The 21,173-nt window shown below is 45.7% G+C and overlaps 1 protein-coding gene across 1 annotated transcript; it reads left to right on the top strand.

Annotated features, from left to right (window-relative positions):
* Nucleotides 1-10,706: 10,706 nt before the first annotated feature.
* On the top strand, nt 10,707-20,355 carry LOC117350540 (H-2 class II histocompatibility antigen, E-S beta chain-like). Its single transcript, XM_033924852.1, has 6 exons — nt 10,707-10,879; nt 13,597-13,866; nt 15,243-15,521; nt 18,352-18,465; nt 19,375-19,407; nt 20,306-20,355. Exons 1-6 carry the CDS (start codon nt 10,771-10,773, stop codon nt 20,317-20,319), a joined length of 819 nt encoding a protein of 272 aa, XP_033780743.1. The 5' UTR covers nt 10,707-10,770; the 3' UTR covers nt 20,320-20,355.
* Nucleotides 20,356-21,173: the final 818 nt, after the last annotated feature.

Here is a 21,173-nt window from a genome sequence, read left to right as displayed (position 1 = left end):
AGTCACAGTTTTACTCTCCACCACCTCTCTCGGGAGCGCATTCCAGGCATCCACCACCCTCTCCGTAAAGTAGAATTTCCTAACATTGCCCCTGAATCTACCACCCCTCAACCTCAAATTATGTCCTCTGGTTTTACCATTTTCCTTTCTCTGGAAAAGATTTTGTTCTACGTTAATACCCTTTAAGTATTTGAACGTCTGAATCATATCTCCCCTGTCTCTCCTTTCCTCTAGGGTATAAAAATTCAGGGCTTCCAGTCTCTCCTCATACGTCTTCTGGCGCAAGCCTCCTATAATTTTCGTCGCCCTCCTCTGGACCGCCTCAAGTCTTCTTACGTCTTTCACCAGATACGGTCTCCAAAACTGAACACAATACTCCAAGTGGGGCCTCACCAATGACCTATACAGGGGCATCAACACCCTCATCCTTCTACTGACTACGCCTCTATTTATACAGCCCAGCATCCTTCTGGCAGCTTTTTACATTTTTTCCATTGACATGAATGAGTGAAATCTGATTTTCTGTTTGTAGCTCCGCCCACGTGTGCAGGTGGGCCGCGAGACCCCCAGAACATATCACCCCAGGTAGTGAGGGATCTGCATACCAAGTTTCGTTCAAATCGGTCAAGCCGTTTTTGCGTGATCGCAGCACATACACACACACATACACACACACATACATACCTCCGATTTTATATATATAGATACCTGTGTGAGTTCTCCCTCTGATATCTATCGTTTTGAACCATAAAAAAAACAAAAAACAATCAATCCCACATCCAAATGAAAAATGTACAAAACAAACCTTTGGGATGTAGGAAGGGCCAGCATTTATACTAGACTGACCACACAGACATTCCAGCTGAGCGGTGGGGACATTGCAGTGAACTTCACATAACAGGTCTCAGGTACACATCTCATCATAACCCACTTAGAGTGTACGGCAAGCCCTCCAAAACCCACCCAAAACCCACTGGACCCAACTGTATACCACACCAATAGCCTTTATACTAGAGAATGACACGGTGACAAAATTCATCACCGTTCCCGTCTCCGCGGATAACCGCGGGAAATAATCCCATGTCATTTTCTAGTGTCTATTTCAACCTCGGTCCTTCTACACCAGCATTCTTCAAAGCAAAGCTTGCGGGTCAGTGGTTGTGCCCAATTATACTCTGATTCTTCCCTCTCTCCTTAAAGAATGACATGAAGATGGTTTCCCACGGTTATCCGCGGGGACGGGAACAGCGATGAATTTTGTCACCATGTCATTCTCTACTTTATACCTGCAGGTATACATAGGTACAGAGGGATTTGGGTGTCCTTTGGAAGGCTCACATATTCCACCATAAGTGTGGTAGTTAGAGTGGGATATGGACCTCCTAAGTTCTCATCTCTATGGTTGACTGCGTCACCTGTTTCATTCACCTCTTTGGGGGATGTGAGCGGCTCAGTGATCAATGGGGGAATGTGGAGGGGTCTTTCTTACATCCCTCCAGTGGTCGTCTGGTCTGCTAGGACACCTTATTGGTATTTATTCATTATTAAAACAGGTCTAGCCCCAAACGTCTTCTCGTGCCCTAGACGTGTTCTTAAAATGTTTGATAATTGCAGATAAATATCCATATCATAAGCCCATCCTAGTCTCACCCAAACCAAGCCTCTAACACACCCCCTTGAGATTTAGACAAACTACAGATGAACAGCGTAGATATCAGTCTAGGTTTTAAAAGTAGCGAATTGGAAGGGTTGGCCAAGAAAAACGTCTGTCTACCCCTGTATGCCACTTTTTGGATATTTATCCTTTTTGAAAATGAGCCCCAGAGTACTGAGGAAAAAGAAACTTTTAAAGATTTCACTTGAGTGAGGAAGAAACTGAATAAAAGAAACATTTAAACACTCACACTTAGCTGGAGCAGGTTTCTTGACCCAGGTGAGAGAGACTGTACACCTGAAATTACAATTCATAGCAATAATCAGAATTTGAACGTAATAACACAGGCTGTATTAAAAAGGGTCATTATACGTATCTGATGTTTTAAACTAAAGTCTTCCTGATAACAGTTTTTAAAGTAACATCAAAGTATTTGGTCACATTGTTTGCTGGGGTTCACATATGAAAAAGTAACTGTATCTAGTTAGTGTAAGACATCAGCTGAAATTTATTCACAAACTAAGGGAAAGGGAAACATTTTCCATCTTTAAGAATCGATGGCTAATATTCTTAGTTTTGAAATACGTTCATTACTTGAAAGTAAAATTTTGTATCAGCTTCAGAAAAAATTTCCTTGAGAAATAAAATCTTTTAATACCATATTTAATTAATCGGTGACTTTTCTTACAAAGAAATCATGTACATACCACAAATCTTATAAGCACAGAAAGATGTTACACTCTGGTTGTATTACCTACATAAGCAAACGATTATTGCTCCTTTCTTTGAGAGAGGGAAGAGGTTTATTTTAAAATGTAATGTCCCACCTCATGATTGGAATAAAACAGGAAATATCTAGGATCACTCTGACATCCATCTTCTTGAGTCCTAAATTGGTCATCAGTAAAGTAAGGTCTGCTCTTTGGGGATGGGACCTCTTGCAATATAAACACAGTAACAGGTCAGTCACCACAAAATCCTGAAAGCCAAGTGGAAGTAACTGCAGAGCTTTAGGCAAGGGAGGTTTGTTTCTTATGAAACCAGGTGCTGTGGCTTTGCAAATGGGGTCAGACTGAACAAAACACTTCTGATAAGTTGGGACAGTCAAACAGGGCTTGTGAGTCCAGAGGTCCCCCCCTCCCCCGTTGAGATTTTCCTAATTAAACTCAACAATTCTGATGGTCCCAACATCCCTTAACATCCTGAAAAAATGCAGAGATGGATTCACAGTTTGAATATTAAACTTTATTGGGTAGGTGATGTGTAATGAGGGCAATTTCTAAAGACCATTCGCCGGGAACGTGGCTAATAACCCAGGTAAATGGGCTACTTGGAAATTATGCTGTATAATTTAATTTGCTTAATACATTGCCCTTAACAGATAAGTTTACAAGATAAACACAAAACTAAGAGAAGTAGAGGAAATGACCCTCCTTGTGAGTAAATTTCACTCTGATGGCTCCTCGAGTGTCTCCGCCTCTCTGGGTTTTTTTGCAGAGGTTGCTGCTGTAGGCAACTGCCTAATTTGTCTACTGCTTAATATAAAGCAGAACAAAAGGCTACTTAAAGCTGCAGAGGTGCCCACAAATCTCAGTTAAGGGGATCCGGGTTTTACCTCTTCCCACGAGAATCAGATCCATTTAAGGACCAGTGAGGAGCTGCAGTGTCTCAGGATCAGCAGAGCAGATCAGTTGTGATCCAGAGGAGTCGCTGGACATCTCCCCACCACTTGTTCCCTCTAAGATGAGCAGGAGACCTCCAACTGAACTACTACCAGTAGGAGGTGCTACTTCATTATTGTGTTTTCAGTTGCTTGAGAGAGGCAGGTTCTCTGAAATCCTGCAGAACTTGTCCAATAATATTGAAAATGTGATAGCACCCCCTACTTCCAGGACTGGAGGCAGAGGACCCCCGCTCAGCTTAGATTGAACAGTGTGTTCCCCACAACCTAAAGATCAACCCAAAGCTTCCTGCAGTAGCTAAGATCCAGAGCATTCACTGCTGTCTGTACCACCATCACCTTAAAAGTTTTACTAGTTTAACCAGTAGAGAAAAGGAAATGATACTGTCTCTGCAGAAGCCCAGCTTCTCCAGGAGCCAGCTGCTGAAGATTTGGTATAAATCGCCATCTTTAACACACTCAGACAGACCCACTAAATGTAAGTTATTATACCGAGTTCTGTTTTCCTGCTCCTCAATCTTATCTTACGATTCAGAGGTTTCCTTCCTCAGTGCAGTGATCTGATTTGCCATATTGGCGCTATTATCCTCCTGCATGGATAACCACTGCTCCACCTCTAAGAATTGCCAATTTTGAGAGTTGACTTTTTCATTCATTTTGTCCACTGTAGTTGGTTTGCTAATGCAGCTGATATATAGCACAGTTACTTACCGTAACAGGTGTTATCCAGGGACAGCAGGCAGATATTCTTGACTGATGGGTGACGGCACCGACGGAGCCCCGGTACGGACACTTTTAGAGTGATTGCACTCTAAGAACTTGGAAAGTTCTAGAGACCGCACCGCGCATGCGCGAGTGCCTTCCCGCCCGACCCCGACGCGCGGTCCCTCAGTTAAGATAAGCCAGCTAAGAAGCCAACCCGGGGAGGTGGGTGGGACGCAAGAATATCTGCCTGCTGTCCCTGGATAACACCTGTTACGGTAAGTAACTGTGCTTTATCCCAGGACAAGCAGGCAGCATATTCTTGACTGATGGGTGACCTCCAAGCTAACAAAAAGAGGGATGGAGGGAAGGTTGGCCATTAGGAAAACAAATTTTGTAAAACAGATTGGCCGAAATGTCCATCCCGTCTGGAGAAAGCATCCAGACAATAATGAGATGTAAAAGTATGGACTGAGGACCACGTAGCAGCTTTGCAGATTTCCTCAATGGGCGTGGAACGGAGGAAAGCTACAGATGCTGCCATAGCTCTAATTCTATGTGCCGTGACAGAACCTTCCAGTGTCAGTCCGGACTGAGCATAGCAGAATGAAATGCACGCAGCAAGCCAATTAGATAGTGTGCGCTTAGAAACAGGACGTCCCAATTTATTCGGGTCAAAGGACAGAAAAAGTTGGGGAGATGATCTGTGGGGCTTAGTACGGTCTAAATAGTAAGCTAAAGCCCGCTTACAGTCCAAAGTATGAAGAGCCTGTTCCCCGGAATGGGAGTGAGGTTTAGGGAAAAAAACAGGTAGTACAATAGATTGGTTGAGATGGAACTCAGAAACAACCTTAGGGAGAAACTTTGGATGTGTACGTAGAACCACCTTGTCGTGATGAAAGACAGTGAAAGGTGGATCAGAAACTAGTGCATGTAGCTCACTGACCCTCCTGGCAGAGGTGAGAGCAATAAGAAAAAGTACCTTCCAAGTGAGAAACTTGAAAGAGGTAGTAGCCAATGGTTCGAATGGAGGCTTCATCAAGGCGGAGAGAACCACGTTTAGATCCCAGATCACCGGAGGTGCTTTGAGAGGTGGTTTCAGATTGAAAAGACCTCGCATGAATCTGGAGACCAGGGGATGAGCTGAAAGGAGTTTCCCTTGGACCGGCTCATGAAAGGCCGTAATGGCACTGAGATGAACTCTGATGGAAGTAGACTTGAGACCAGAAGTAGATAGAGAAAGCAGATAATCCAATAGGGGTTCCACTGCAAGAGACTTGGGGTCATGATGATGTAGGAGACACCAAGAAGAAAACCTCGTCCACTTTTGATGATAACATTGAAGAGTGGCTGGTTTCCTGGAGGCGTCCAGGATGGAGCGAACAGGCTGAGATAGCAAAAGATCAGTTGAAGTCAGCCCGAGAGATACCAAGCTGTCAGGTGTAGAGACTGCAGGTTGGGATGGAGGAGGGTTTCCTGATCCTGTGTAAGCAGAGATGGAAACAGTGGAAGTAGAAATGGATCCCTGGAACTGAGTTGAAGTAGAAGGGAGAACCAATGTTGTCTGGGCCACCGTGGAGCAATCAGGATCATGGTGGCCCGTTCCCTCTTTAGTTTGAACAAGGTCCGAAGCATGAGAGGCAGAGGAGGGAAAGCATAAAGGAACAGATTGGACCAATCCAGAAGAAATGCATCCGCTGCCAGACGGTGAGGAGAGTAAAGTCTGGAGCAGAATTGGGGCAACTGATGATTGTGAGGAGCTGCAAAAAGGTCCACCTGAGGAGTGCCCCATTGTGCAAAGATGGACTGTAGAGTCGATGGGTCGAGAGTCCATTCGTGGGGTTGGAGAACTCTGCTGAGCTTGTCCGCTAAGAAGTTCTGTTCTCCTTGAATATAAATCGCTTTCAGGAATAAGCGGCGCGAGGATGCCCAAGACCAGATTCTCTGGGCTTCCTGGCATAAGAGGCGAGAGCCCGTTCCCCCTTGCTTGTTGATGTAGTACATGGCCACCTGGTTGTCTGTGCAAATGAGAAGGACTTGAGGAAATAGAAGGTGTTGGAAGGCTTTGAGGGCATAGAACATTGCCCTGAGTTCCAGGAAATTGATGTGATGCTTCTTTTCCTGAGGAGTCCAAAGGCCCTGAGTTTGAAACTCGTTCAGATGGGCTCCCCATGCATAAGGGGAGGCGTCGGTGGTGATGACCAGATGATGAGGAGGCAGATGGAACAGAAGGCCCCTGGAGAGATTTGAGGATATCAACCACCATTGCAGAGACTGACGAAGAGACGATGTCACAGATATGTGTCGTGAGCAAGAGTCTGTCGCTTGAGACCACTGGAGAGCCAGGGTCCATTGAGGAGTGCGCAGGTGAAGCCGTGCCAGTGGTGTGACATGAACTGTGGAGGCCATGTGACCCAAGAGAATCATCATCTGCTTTGCAGAAATGGAGTGCTGGGACAGCACCTGCTGACAGAGCGATTGGAGGTTGTGAAGACGGTTGTCCGGCAAGAAGGCTCTCATCTGGACCGTGTCCAGTATCGCTCCAATGAATTGAAGTCTCCGCGTAGGAAGAAGGTGAGACTTGGGTATATTGATTTCGAACCCCAGGAGTTGGAGAAAAAAGATGGTCTGGTTGGTGGCCAGAAGAACAGTCTGAGATGAAATGGCCTTGATTAACCAGTCGTCCAGGTAGGGAAAAACCTGAAGGTGGTGGGAGCGCAGAAAAGCTGCCACCACTACCAGACATTTGGTGAACACTCTTGGAGAGGAGGCAAGACCGAAGGGGAGCACTCTGTATTGGTAATGACAGTGATTGATCATGAAGCGCAGGTACTGTCTGGAGGCCGGATGAATTGGAATGTGAGTGTAGGCCTCTTTGAGATCGAGAGAGCATAGCCAGTCGTTGTGATCGAGGAGAGGATAAAGCGTAGCTAGAGATAGCATTTTGAATTTTTCTTTGACCAAACATTTGTTGAGATCTCGCAGATCTAGAATTGGTCTGAGGTCTCCTGTTTTCTTGGGGACTAGAAAATACCGGGAGTAGAACCCGTGCCCTCTTTGGTCCAGAGGAACTTCCTCTATGGCGTTCAGAAGCAGGAGGGACTGAACCTCCTGACAAAGGAGGGCAGATTGAGGAGTGTGCAAAGCAGACTCTTTTGGTAGACTTTGGCCCGGGAGGGTGTGAAAGTTGAGAGAGTAGCCGTGGCGGATGATGTTGAGGACCCACTGGTCCGAAGTGATAACTTCCCACCGGCTGAGAAAGAAAGACAGACGTCCTCCTATCGGTTGAGGGAGGAGAGGAGAAGGTTGAACGCTGGCTATGCCCTCGAGGATCAAGTCAAAAGGGCTGAGTCGATTTTTGTGGAGGAGGCTGCTTAGCTGGTTGTTGCTGCTGAGGTCTAGGTGCTTGCCGCTGCTGTTGACGCTGCCTCCTAGGTTGCTGAGTGGAAGGCTGCAAGGGGCGAGCCGCAAAACGCCGCTGATAGGCCGTTTGCTGTCTGAATGGCCGGGAAGGTGGAGGTTTCTTCTTGGTCTTAAGAAGGGTATCCCAGCGGGTTTCATGAGCCGAGAGCTTCTGGGTCGTTGAGTCCATAGAATCTCCAAACAGCTCATCCCCTAAACATGGGGCATTAGCCAACCGGTCTTGATGATTAACATCAAGCTCAGAGACTCTGAGCCAAGCCAAACGGCGCATGGCTACAGATATGGCAGTTGCTCTAGAGGTAAGCTCAAAAGTGTCATATATAGACCTTACCATGAATTTCCTGAGCTGGAAAAGAGCTGAAGAGCACTGATGGAAAGCCTCACGATTCCCCACAGGAAGGTACTGCTCAAAGGAAGCCATGGTGGTAAGGAGATGCTTTAAATAAAACGAAAAATGAAAAGCATAGTTACCAGAACGATTAGCAAGCATCGCATTCTGGTAAAGTCGCTTACCGAATTTATCCATGGCTTTACCCTCTCTGCCAGGAGGGACAGAGGCATAGACACTAGCTCCTAAGGACTTCTTGAGGGTGGATTCTACAAGAAGAGACTCATGAGAGAGCTGTGGTTTATCAAAACCAGGGATAGGAATTACTTTATAAAGGGAATCCAATTTGCGGGGAGCTCCCGGGATAGTAAGAGGAGTCTCCAGATTCTTGTAAAATGTCTCCCTCAGGATGTCATGTAAAGGGAGTTTCAAGAATTCCTTTGGAGGCTGGTCAAAATCAAGAGCGTCCAAAAAAGCTTTGGACTTTTTAGACTCAGCCTCCAAAGGAATGGAAAGAGATTCACACATATCTCTTAAAAAAGAAGAGAAAGAGGTGGAATCAGGTTTGGAGGAAATATCCTGCAGAACAGGCTCGTCTTCCTCTGATGAACACTCCCCTTCTGACTGAAGAGGTTCTTCAGAGTCGCCCCACAGATCAGGGTCTCGAACATGGGGACCACGGTCCCGAGACTCAGGGGTGGATGGATCTCGGTGTCGGGACTTCTGTACCGACTTACCCGACCTCACCGACGCGGTACCGGGCGATGTTATCGGTCGCACCGGAGCCGATGTCTGTACCGATTGGTGATGAGACCTGGGCTCCGGTGCGAGGACAGGCATCGATGCCGATGAGGCCGAGTGGACCGGTACCGAAGGAGTGGATGGTGATAATACGGACTGTTCCACGATCGGTACCGGTTGCTCAGTGGGGACCGATACCGGAGGGCTCGGTGTCAGGAGAGCTGGAAGGAGTTGTTTGAGCTGTTCCTTCAGCTGTACCTGCAAGATGGCCGCAATGCGATCATCAAGGGAGGGCACCGGTACCGCTTTTTTCTTCTGCGGTACCTGCGGTGCCGCTCGACGCCCCGGAGATGAGGAGCCCGATGTCGAGGGACTCACCTCAATAGGGGCGGAGCGCTTCCGCTGGCGCCTCACGGTCGGCAGGATTGGACTCTCTGCAATGGAGACCGGAGGACGTTCCAGCGGGGAAGGCTTCTTAGCCGGCTTACCTGCATGCTGCGACGCCGACGCGGTATCGCGTGGCGTCGATGAGGTGGGTGCCGACGAAACAGGTACCGAGACCGGCGCCGAAGACGCGGGGTCGGACATGTCGGTGCCGAAAAGCAGTCTTTGCTGTATCTCTCGATTTTTGAGAGTCCGCTTTTTCAAAGTGGCACAGCGGGTGCAGGTAGAGGCCTGATGTTCCGGACCCAGACACTGAAGGCACCAGTTGTGCGGGTCTGTCAGGGAAATAGGCCGTGCACACCGCTGGCACTTCTTGAACCCAGGCTGGGGGGGCATGAACGTAAAAACGGCTTCTGCCAAATCGAAGGCCGAGGCCTCGATGATGGCAGTAGGCCCCGCCGGGTCAAATCAAGAAAACTCGACAAAAACAAAAGGAATTTTTTTTTTTTTTTTTTAAAGAAAGAAAAAAGAAAGGGCAAAAAGAACCCGAAAAAGTTTACGCGAGCGGGAAGGCGAATGAAAAAAATCTTTCAACAGCCGTTGAAAATGCGACTTCTTAGCTCCGCGGAAACTAAGAAACTGAGGGACCGCGCGTCGGGGTCGGGCGGGAAGGCACTCGCGCATGCGCGGTGCGGTCTCTAGAACTTTCCAAGTTCTTAGAGTGCAATCACTCTAAAAGTGTCCGTACCGGGGCTCCGTCGGTGCCGTCACCCATCAGTCAAGAATATGCTGCCTGCTTGTCCTGGGATAAATATAGTTATCTTTTGAGTCCACTCTCCAGCTTAGGGGTTACCAGATTTTGTCTGTAAAAAGAAGAGCACATATAGCCCCTACCTGCTGCATCCGCAGCCCCATCCTATTCTGTCTCTGCCCCCAGCCTTGCCTCGCTAAACCCCCATGCCCACCTCCACTTGAATTTTATCTCTTCTTCCCTGAGTTCGGGGCCACATCTGGAGGTCCTCCGAACATGCGTGGAAGGGACATGATTATAATCTATGCATGCGCGTATGCATGCAACATCATCACATCTACGCATGCTTATAGGCTCTCCAGATGTGGCCCTGTGCAAAGGGCCCACCAAAACCTAGACAAAGTCAAGGTTTTGGAAATCCCCCACCCCTCCCTCTCCTTGGACACCTGAAAAGTCCTGTAAAAAGAGGACATGTTTGGGATTTCCCAGATATCTGGTAACTGTACTCCAGCAGGAATGGTGAATGAAGTGGGATCCTCCGCCATCTTGGATGGTGATAGCTTTGGCTTCTCTTTAGGAGTTTTCAAGGTTCTTATGATACTCCGTGATCCTGGTCCCAGTTCTTTTCTGCTTATTTGGTGTCGTCTGTGACTACTTACCACCAAGAGTGCAATGTTCTTATGGCCGATTTTATCGGGGTTAACATGGAGCACCCCTCTCCCCCATCCACTCAGGCAAACTCCACCTTTTTAAGTCTTCAATACCAACATCTTCTTTTCTAACTTGTTAAAAGAGACTAACAAAGTAGCCCTTTTAACAATATTCTCTTGAGAGGATTCCAAGAACTTAGACCTAGACAAAAGGTCTTCTTTCTGTGACACCTAAGCGTCCGTCCGAAGCACACACTCCAGGCTCTCAGTAACCCTGGCACTTCTCTCTGCCTGGTAACCAATGATGCAGCTGAGCCTCAGAACATGATTGGCTCACACACTTCTCTCTGGTGTTTCAGGGGAGGAGATTTACTGGTGTGCTGGTGTCAGTGGGGGCTGAGTGCCAGTCTCACCCAGGAAAAGCGTTCTGCTGGCTTCAGTCACTTCTTTGAGATCATGATGGTCTCTGTCCGAGCGCCTGGAGCTAGAAGCTGCAGTCTGGCACTTCTAATAGTGATTCTGACTGTGCTGAGAACCCACATAATTCATTGCGGGGACCCTCCAGGTAAGGATCCGAGAGGGGTTTGGGGTCAGGATATTTCTAGATGTGACAGCGCAGAGAACCCACCACCATCAGATAAAGATCATTTTGGGGCTCTAAGATCAGAGGTCAGGAAACATCTGATGGTGATAGTCCCGAGACCTGACATTGCTCATTACAGGACTCTCCACTTAAAAATTGAGGAGGGGGTGATATGTGGGGCTGGAAGAGACTGTATTTGTGTGTTGGGGGGGATGTGTAAGTAATATATTACTGAGTTACATCTTATGGTTTATGAGGAGATAACAAAGACAATAATTCAGAATCTGAAAGGAAAGAAATTGAAAGAAAGTTTTAGAAAAGTAATAGTAACAGTAATATATTAGTGGCAACATATCACTAGTAATATATTACTTTCAAAAGTAATGAATAACCAGTGTTGGGTACGTTATTTTCCAATATTAAAAGAAAACTGCCACTAGTTTCATTAGGAAACAGGAATAAGTTACAAGTACTTACTAGTCTAGGTAGGTTATTGTGAAAAATAATGCCTTACTTAAAAAGTGATTTATTAGCAGTAAAATATTACTAAGCAACTCTACTGTCTTGGAATGATGTGCATGGGATGTGTGTATGCTTTGCGTGTGTGGTGTGTAAGGGAGAAGCTCAATGTTTTGGTTGGATTTGTGAGTTTCTGGGTCTCTCTGTCTGTCTGTCTTTCTCTACCTGCCTTGCCTCTTGTGATTATTCTCAGCCTGGGAGTCTCTCTTCTCTGAAAACAGGAACATGAGCTCCATAAAAATGACAATACTGACACTTTGTGGCCATTGGAGAAAGTGCAGCATCTCCCATTTTTATGCTTTTAATAAAGGAAATATTGTCCTTGTACAAAAAGGGATCCGGGTCTGTTTATCTGGGCAACAAGGTAGAATCAGGTTAAAAAGTTTTATTAATGCTTCCTGGGTCAGACCAATGGGCCACCAAGCCCAGTAGCCCGTTCTCACAGTGGCCAATCCAGGGAGAGGGTTTAGGAGGAAAGAGGAGCAGCTCAATCTTAGACATGTTTAGTTTCAGATGACGGCAGCAATGTCAGCACACAAAAGCTCACATGAAAGTCAATCCTGTCAGCTGATAAAGGCCTAAAGTGCGGTAGAGGTTTCTACTCCGCTAAATGCTCTGATGGTGCTCCGATGCAGTAGAAATCTCTACCATAGCTTGGTAGAAGGGGGGGAGGGAGGGGGTTGAATATTGCACTTAACCAGCTGACTCTATAAACCTAGAAATTCAATGCTGAAGGCCAGACGTGGCCCATCATTGCAACTGGCTATATAAAGACGTCACCCAGATCCAACGAAGACGTTTACAGTTAATCCAGAATGCAGCTATAAAACTCTTCACTAATTCCAACAAATTTGATCATCTGATGCCCTTCTACAGAATGCCCACTGGGTGCCATTTAAATAATTTTGCTTTGCTTTAAAATACGACTATCAAAGTTACAGCATTCCTAGATAAACTCTTAATGCCATATACACCATTGAGAACTTTACGATCTGCAGAGCACAATTTACTTGTAATTCCCTCCTTCAAAGTCATAAATACGCGAAGAAACGAAATATTCACCATTTCTGCTCCGCAGCTATGGCGTACTCTACCCTCTGATCTAAAGAGTAACTACACCAAACACTAAATCCAATTCTATTACTTGAAATATGTCCACTGTTGCGTATAAGGTTGTAATTTTAATAAACTGTACATTGTAATTTGCTGTATTTTAAGATTCTGCATATTGTAACTCACTGATTGTCCAACTCTCTTCAATGGGAACTGCCTGGAAGTCACACGATTATGGCGGAAAAAAGAATAAAGTTATTATTATTATTAGAGAAGAACAAAAACTTGACTGCTTTAAGAGCAGCTTAAAGTCTTTTTTTATTTAAAGATGCTTTTCACAACTTAAATACCAAATGTATGATGCTTCTTTTTAAAGAAATATACAACTCAGGAGACATCAGAGATTCCCCCTGTCAATCCTTTATAAGCTTCTCTTCCTTTATTTATTGAAGTTCAACCCGCACCCTTTTGTATCATGTTGGTCCTGTATGGTTTGATATGCATCCTTATTTTATAATAATGTACCCCGTTTTAAGGTGTATTGTGAGCAATATAATCACATTTTAAATAAACCTGAAATTCACAAGTGGTGAATCTAAGGCCTGTGGCAATTTCTAAAAGCATTTTCTGATTTGGTTCATTAATAAGAGACGACTGCAAATTCCTTTTTCTCAGAGACCAGCTAAATTTCCTCCTGTCCCCATGTCTAATCGTTTGGGGTAAAGAAATTTGGTCTGTTTGTTTGTTCATAATAACATACAAAATCAGGTACAAATCACCTCAAAAACACACTAGAAAACAAATTGCACAATTACATAATAAAATCAAATTGCATCTGGCCTAAGGCCAAACCCTAAAATAGATCAAAATATAAATGTCAAACAGAACAGATGGGACTCGACAGTCGCCACTCCTTCTCTCTTTAGGTCTGTCTGGAGGTGTCTCTTTTCTCTAGTCGTCAGGGTGTGTCTCTCTCTCTCTCAGGATGTTAACATGTGGCCTCTTGCTGTCTCTCGGGGTGAGTCTCTTTTCTCTCTCCGAAACTGTGCTGGGTCGGTCGGCGTCTCTTTCTTTTGCTTTCTAAGTCTCTCAGGGTGTTACAGTCTCTCTCTCTCTCTTTCCTGCAGCGGTTTTCCTCTTTCAGGAGAAGGCCGAGTGTCACTTCGGAGACGGCGGCCAGGGGATGCGCTACCTGCAGCGGGACTTCATTAACCGGGAGGAGGTCGCGTACTTCGACAGCGACATCGGGCACTTTGTGGGCAGGACGGAGTTGGGGGTGGTGCAGGCGGATCAGTGGAACAACGACACAGCGATACTGGAGGACAGACGGGCTGAGGTGGAGAGATTCTGCAAATACAACTACGGGGTGTTTAAACCCTTCACCGAGGAGCGGAGAGGTGAGAGCAGTGACAGCCCAGGAGAGAGACAGGCAGGGCCGAGACCCCCCTCCCCCGACCCATCTAGAGACAGCTCCGAGGTCAGCCGGAAAGAAAAGCCGTGCAAAGCCCCTCCTCACTCCAAGGGAGGGGGGGACCTAAAATGGGGAGAGTATGAAACAAAAGAGACTGATAGACAGCACCCCCCCCCAGAGAGAGAGACAGCCCCCTCCCACCAGGAAGTGAAAGAGATTCCCAGAGCTTTAATTTCTAGCAAGCGCAGTTAGGGGGTTCAGGGCCTGGGGTCTCTTCTGCCCCTGGTGGTCAAAGGGGAACTCTGTTCAAGGGCATTCCCTCACTAATCAAATGGAAAAGCCAAAAAACATTCTCCCTCTTAAATGCTCCACCTCTCACCCCTCCCTTCCTAAAGACAGGTACGGTACCATTGTGCCCCTCTGCCACTGCACCTGTCACCCTGTACCCCTCTGGCCACCGCCATTCCCCTTTACTTCTTTACCCTGCTCAATTATGGCCTATAGCTCAATTACAGCCAGGGTTGCATCAGACACCTTCAACCCTTCATTTCAACCTCCTCCCTCCCCCCTCTTTTTCTACTCTGGTCACTTTGTCAGCCTATTCCAGCCTCAGTCTGGAGCTCACCATTAACTGGCAAACCCAGATAGCCAGTTTTGAGTAAGCCTGAGCCCAAAGTGGGCAGATATCTCTCTCTCTTTCCCCTTCTTCTCCACAGCCTATGCAGCAGACTCCTTCCTTCCTTTCCACTCCCAACATATGCAATACATTCTCCTTCCCTCTCCAACCCCCAGCCTATGTGAAAAATTTTCTCTCTCCCTCCCTCCCCACCCCCCATATACCATTTCTTTACATACATGCTGCGGATGGCTGCCTCAGAAGCATTGACTCAGGGACTCAGTTTTCCATCTCATCCCTGCAAATTCTGTCCCTGTCCTTGTCCAATTCCTGCAAGCTCTGTCCTTATCTGCACAAGCCTCGAACACTTTAAAATCATAAGTGTTCGACGCTTGTGCAGTTAATGCAAATCTTGCAAGAATGGGGCAAAGACTGGGGCAGTGAAAAAATTTTGTCTCCGTGTCAGCTCTGATGCAAATATGTCAGAGGGAAGGCTTCCGGATCAACTGCCGGCAGCATATAGGACCCCCTGCTGTTGGCCTGTGGTTGCTGGGAGGAAAGGTCTGAACCCAAACTGGGCAGGCAGAAACATCTAGGCCCATCTAAGGTACTGTGAAAGCAACCCTGGATCCACCCAGCTCAGGCATTAAACCAGGATTCTTCCAGGATTTCTTTCTCTGTTATGAATTTCTGTGGAGTCCCAGACCATATCTGCCTCTCCCCATGCCGGTATGTCTGTCTTACAGTCCCTCCCAAAGTTAAAATCACCCCTACGAAGTCCTTCGGTCTGGAGCACCAGAGCCTCCTGGTCTGCATCGTCAGCGGATTCTTCCCCTCCGAGATTCAGGTGAAGTGGATGAGGAATGGGGTGGAAGAGAGCAGCGTGGTGTATGCGGAGCTCTTACAGAACGGAGACTGGACCTATCGGGTGGATGCGATACTGGAGACGGTCCCGGAGCACGGAGACACCTACACGTGTGAGGTGGAGCACAGCAGCCTGCAGCAGCCTCTCAGGATGGAGTGGGGTAAGAGACCCTCCCCCCTTCTCTATATTTGGGTTATAACTTTATAGCAGGTCCCCTAGGTTGGGAGATTATTTTAAAGGTTTCGTGGAAGTGAGTCTTTATCAACTGACAGTGGCCCACCTAGTTGCTGAAGACGTATGATGTCACTTTCAGGGATCCCCAAGTCACACCAGTTGAGAAGTTCCCCTCGCCTACTTTTTAATACCACTTCTCCTGCAGTGACTTAGGCCCATCTATGCTGAAACAGGAAATTACATCAGAGAGAAGGCTGTGAGCTGATGCTGAGCAGCTACCATCATACACTGCTCACTACTGGCAAAGTGGTGTTTGTAAGGTACAATTATGGCGGGGGGGGGAATTGAAATCTGGATTATCTTGGGAGGAGGGGTGGTAGTTGACAGCTGAATCACATGGGGTAGATGTTCTGCACCCAGATCGAATGCAGGGCAGGGGAAGAGATGCCAGGCAGAGAGCGGTGGTTGGGGTTCCTTTGCCCACCCACCTTGGCCCCTTCCAAATTAGGTGTCTGCCAACTCCCCTGACTCCACCACTTTGGCCAAACTAAGCCCCTGAACACACAGAATGTCAGGTCGTGTAAAAGTTTGAGTAAAAGTTACTAGGTGCACTTGTAGGAGTGGGAGAAATTCATGAGGTCTTTTGTATAAAGAAAATCATTTATAAAATTATCCCCCCAGTGTCCTATTAGGAGTGTAGCCTCCTATCCCCCATTCTCAGCAGCACGGAGGGTTCTGGGTCTTCTCTCACGAGGAGAGGGATGTGAACGTTTATGTCCTTAGGACTGAACATAATGAACTCGGACCCTCACTCTTCACTTTCATATTGTGGTTCCAAACAGAGAAAATATCCTGAGGCCTCTGTATCACCCTCTGGTGCAACCATATCTTGAACACCATGTATGGTTCTGATCTCTGGATCTTAAAACGGATACAGATGAATTAGAAGTGATTCAGAGAAGGGAGAGACCAAAAGGATTAAGGGGACGTAACGAGTCTCAAAAGAGGAAAGGGTAACGAGGTTAGGGCTCTTCCATGTGGAGAAGAGAAGGTTTATAAAATCCTGAATGAAGTGAAATGGGGAAATGCAAATCAATTATTTACATTGAAATGCGCAATTCCTTAAAGAAAAGAGGCTGATTGGAAATTTAATGCCAGATCTGGGTAGCATTGGAAGAGTTCATGGAGAGGTGCCTAGAGGTGCTTTTCTTCTAACAACCCAACCACCCTGCTCCAGTTTCCCCCAAAATACCCCCTCCCACCGAGCATTAGCCCAACCCATGGTGGTCCGGTGGCTCTCCCAACCACCACAGTGGCCCCTGAATCTCCCTCCCCAAGTCACACGAGGGTGGTTTGAATATTTTGGTAGACATAAATAAGTGAAACAAATATTTTTTTAAATTTCACAAAAACTTATTTTTCTGATGGGATGGAAAAATTGGACAAAGTGTACAGCCCTTAATGGAGACTATGTTGAGAAATATAACTGGGTTTTTAAAAAAAATTATTTGTTTAACTTGTTTTTTTACTGTAAGTTATCACTGGTGGCCTAGCGGTGGAAGTAGGAGTGATTTCCACATCTCTGGGTGGGCCAGCCCAATGCATCCTGTTTTCCTGGACACCCCTTTTCCCTAGATTCAAGCAAATTATTTCCTGCACATACCCTAAACCCAGGTATTTCCAAAGTAAAACAATTCACCTTCTCTATGAAAATTTGTGCAGAGGTCATGGGTGAAAAGTCCCCAAAGATGCTGCTCTAATGTGGGGAGTTTCAGGCCTGCCCCCAAAGGGCACTGAGAGTGGACAATTTTCAGGAGACTAATTTATGTGAATAAAATTATTTTTATTTAAATAAATCACTGAGCGACAGATTCTGAAAACTAAAATCTGCCTTTAACGTGTTCGCTAGACCGGTACCAGCTGGATTATCGTGCTTATATATTAGTGACGGGTTATTAAAACGGCTTACGATGGTCTTTCCTGAGTTTTCTAGCACTCTCTGATACTGCCATGCAGATGTAATACAGTATCCTTTTTAACTTCCTTAAGGAATTAAGCAGCAACGAGCCCTTTCCTTTTGTTTTTTTCCTTGCCCTTTCCTTTTGTTTTTTTCCTTGTCTTTTATTCCTATCCAAATTGTATTTCCAACCCTATTTCCTTTTCTCTCCCGTCTGTCTGTCTCATTTATCCCTTTTTAATAAGCCAATTATTAGTTGATGTTTTTTTGTAATTTGTTTTTTGGGGGGTTTTTTGTAAGTATTAATGGTATTGTTAATGGCATTTTTATCAAGTTCATACTCTTTTTTATATATATTTTAGACTCGCTTAGAAATTATAGAAGCGATTAAATCAAATTTTAATAAAACCTTGAAACCTAGTACGAGGTCATTAATATTAAAATGAGCAAGCCTTATTTTATGATCAGTGCCTGGGTGCTGATTGGCTCAGGCATTGACAGGAAAGTAAGGCTTGACAGCTCAGACCTGCAGGAAACCTTTCCTGCCATTAAGTGACCCCCCCCCCCACAACATCCCACTCCCCCAGTAGCCGTGTTTCGCTGTAGAACCTTCAGTCTTCAGTCACAATGAAGTTCATATCGGATTTCTGCATCACTAGATAAGGGCAGGGCCATACCCAGTTCACTGTGACTCCTGAGGCTGAAACATGGCCCATGTCATTGAAATTTGTATTGATGCAAATAAAGTTTGTTGATTACATCTGGTTTTTTCTTATGTCTCCATTTTCCCCGCTGCTGATGCTGGGGTGATTGAACTGCGGTGGACTGTTTCTTCTGTTTTCTTATGTGTTTCATGCAGAGCCTGAGACCTCAGAGTCTGCAAGGAGCAAGCTGCTAACGGGGATCGTGGGGTTCGTGTTGGGGGCTGTGTTCATCACAGTTGGACTCATCATTTATTTGAAGAGTAAGAAAGGTAACTGCAGTCACAACCAGATAATGTCACCTCTCCTGTTACTGCCACCATCACTCCTAAAAGTAACCACGCTCACAGCCATATGATGGGAGTCAGACACTGAAGGCTTCTAGACTCCTATCACTGTCCTATCAGCCCTCCAGAAATAGGTGTAAGACCATTGCATTAACTGGGTCCTAAACTTAGTTGCTAATCCCATGTGTATCCCATAGAATAACAGCCTTTAAACATGGATTGGCGCCAATATTTGGCATTTACTCATGTAATACTAGGAGTTGTCCTATTACATACATTTGCTCCTAAGTCACTTGGAGTGTAAATGCGAGAGGGATGTACACATGGGATGGAAGATGGATGGGCCTTGGACATTTCTCCGAAACATGTGCAACTTAGAGAATACTATCGATTCTGATCATACCTTGGCGTACTTTGTTGCTTCCACTTACACCTGCTCTTGACATAAGTTGATGCTCTTAAATGATCGTGCCACCAGTGCTCACACTCTGATCCTATATCGGCATCTTTGAACCCAGTTGCTGTTATAGATTTGGCACTATGCATGGTTCTTTGTGGTAGCTACATCTTGGTACCAGTTTATAGAATTACCCCCATACACATCAGAATCCTCTGTAAAAGGAGTGGGTAAGGTTGGGCACTTTGATGTCTTAGACAGCATCGCATTGGTTTGGGTCATCTTTCTTTGTTAAACTCTTGCAGTTATTGGTTGGAAATTCATGATGTAATAATCACTATTTGTTGTGGGTGGTTACTTAAGAGAGTTTGCTGATTGGCTGAGGCACCTATAAATCTTCACATGCTCCATTTCCAGATCTTACTCTTTGTATCTAAACTAATGAAAATGCTCTGTCAAAGTGAATAATTCTGAATTGTTTTTCTTATTTCTTTCAGGTACAACTCAGCTTAGGATTCCTCCCAATGAAGGTAAATAATCTTTGAGCAGAGATTGCGAGTGACTGTGCCTGATGGTTTCCCTTTTTTGCGACGGCTTTTTGCAGTGGTGAATTTTGACGTCGCTTATACTTTGCTGCTACTCCACAATTTTTTGTGACTTTTTTTGTTATTCCCCCCTTTTTTACCATGGACTCCTGACGAAGGTTTGTCCGAAACACGGACTGTGTCGGATCCCTTGATTGGTAAAAGGGTTTGCATATAATTATTTTTTGTCACGATAAATTTTGCCTACGTCTTGTACAGATCTGCAGTTCTGTTTTGTTTGCTCTCGGTTTCCCTCTGAATACAGAAAAATGATAGTATTTGAGCAGTCAGAGGAACAGGAACCATTCAACATATATTTAGTGTGGGACCATGTGCAGAATACGCCCAGGAGAATATCTGTCTAGAATGCACTCAGGGACTTTGTATTTAATAGCTCTGATTATGGTGGGATAACAAATCTTTAATAAACTTGGAAATTTGGATATGGTTGGGGGGAGGGGGCTTTGCAATATACCGGTATACCCAGAGTGGTTTTCTACATAGAATTCACATGGAAGCATGCCTGTGCACATCATATATCTTTGGGATTCTTTGCCCATCATACAATTGGGCAGTAAACACGGGGCGGGGGGAAGCTCTGTTTAGAATATCCCTCATCTATAAAGCAGGCTTTCCTAACACATTTTTCACAACATAAGAAGGTGATATAGAAAATCAGACCAAGAGGGAAACGAATGGACACACTGATTGGTAGATCTGGCCTGCTATGGGATGGGGTTGAGAAGAGGGGTCAGACTGCAAAATAAATCTAGATCTTATTGAGAAGTTTGAGAACTAACCTCCCATCTCTTATTTGTATCTCTCTGCTTCTTGTTCTCCTCAGGTCTCCTGAGTTAAGCTGATCTCAGAAACCTCTGCTCCATCATCTGGGACCTAAAACCTCTCATATCCTAAGGATCAGTAAAGCCTTAAGCGGAATCACTGCTGTCCATACTGACACCTACAGCTGAGACCCTTCTCTGATCCCAGGGAGGAGGTTCAGCCCCAGCTGGAGGGGGCCTCTACACTCTCTGTTTTCTAGTGCTTAGGGGTCTCGGATTTTGTCTCCTCTGTGAGAGCATGCTCACTAGCTTTGACACTGTCAGGACTCGGGAGTATTCTGTCCCACGTATTAACGTCTCCCAGAATAGATAATTTTATCCCCTTCACAGTTATTATATTTATGGTTGTGTAACCTATAGATAAATATTTTTTTCTTATTTGGGAGGTCTCTAGGTTTGAAGAGGCATCAGGAGGCGTCTGCAGTTGAGGGCCGCATGACACGAGGCTCTGTTTCCAAGCTGCTGAAGGCTCATTTAGCAGTAAGGAGGAGTGGCAGTAATGACTTTACAGGCTGTGCATATACGGAAGCCCCAAGGACAGCCCAAGTAGTAAAGGAAGCCACAGTTTGGGGTATTAGGCTCGGAGGAATGAAAATTTTAATATTACACATGGTCTGGGGGCAGGAAAGATCCAAGCAAGGATCCTTTGGTGTGCCGCGGTGGGGACGCAAACAATAGGATTGCATCCTCCTTAAGAAGGATGCACATTCTCCTTAAGAATTGGCCCAGAGAATGCTGGGAACTTTAAGGAGGCTCAGAAAGCCTAGAAAACGCCAATTTTGGTGTGATTTTTCATGTACAGTCATTAGGGCTAAAGGAGACTGGTACGGACACCTTCTGTTTATTTAAAGTATTTTAAGAGCTTGGCAC

The sequence above is a fragment of the Geotrypetes seraphini genome, chromosome 16, assembly GCF_902459505.1.
Source record: "Geotrypetes seraphini chromosome 16, aGeoSer1.1, whole genome shotgun sequence".
Classification (NCBI taxonomy): domain Eukaryota; kingdom Metazoa; phylum Chordata; class Amphibia; order Gymnophiona; family Dermophiidae; genus Geotrypetes; species Geotrypetes seraphini.
Note: the sequence above shows the minus strand (reverse complement) of the source record. Positions and strands in the feature narration are given on the sequence as shown.

Excerpts from the sequence above, each read along its gene's own strand:
- LOC117350540 (XM_033924852.1), top strand. The coding sequence starts at position 10,771 with ATGATGGTCTCTGTCCGAGCGCCTGGAGCTAGAAGCTGCAGTCTGGCA. Across the intron at positions 13,867-15,242 it reads CTTCACCGAGGAGCGGAGAG|TCCCTCCCAAAGTTAAAATC; the intron begins GTGAGAGCAGTG and ends TCTGTCTTACAG. Across the intron at positions 18,466-19,374 it reads TTATTTGAAGAGTAAGAAAG|GTACAACTCAGCTTAGGATT; the intron begins GTAACTGCAGTC and ends TATTTCTTTCAG.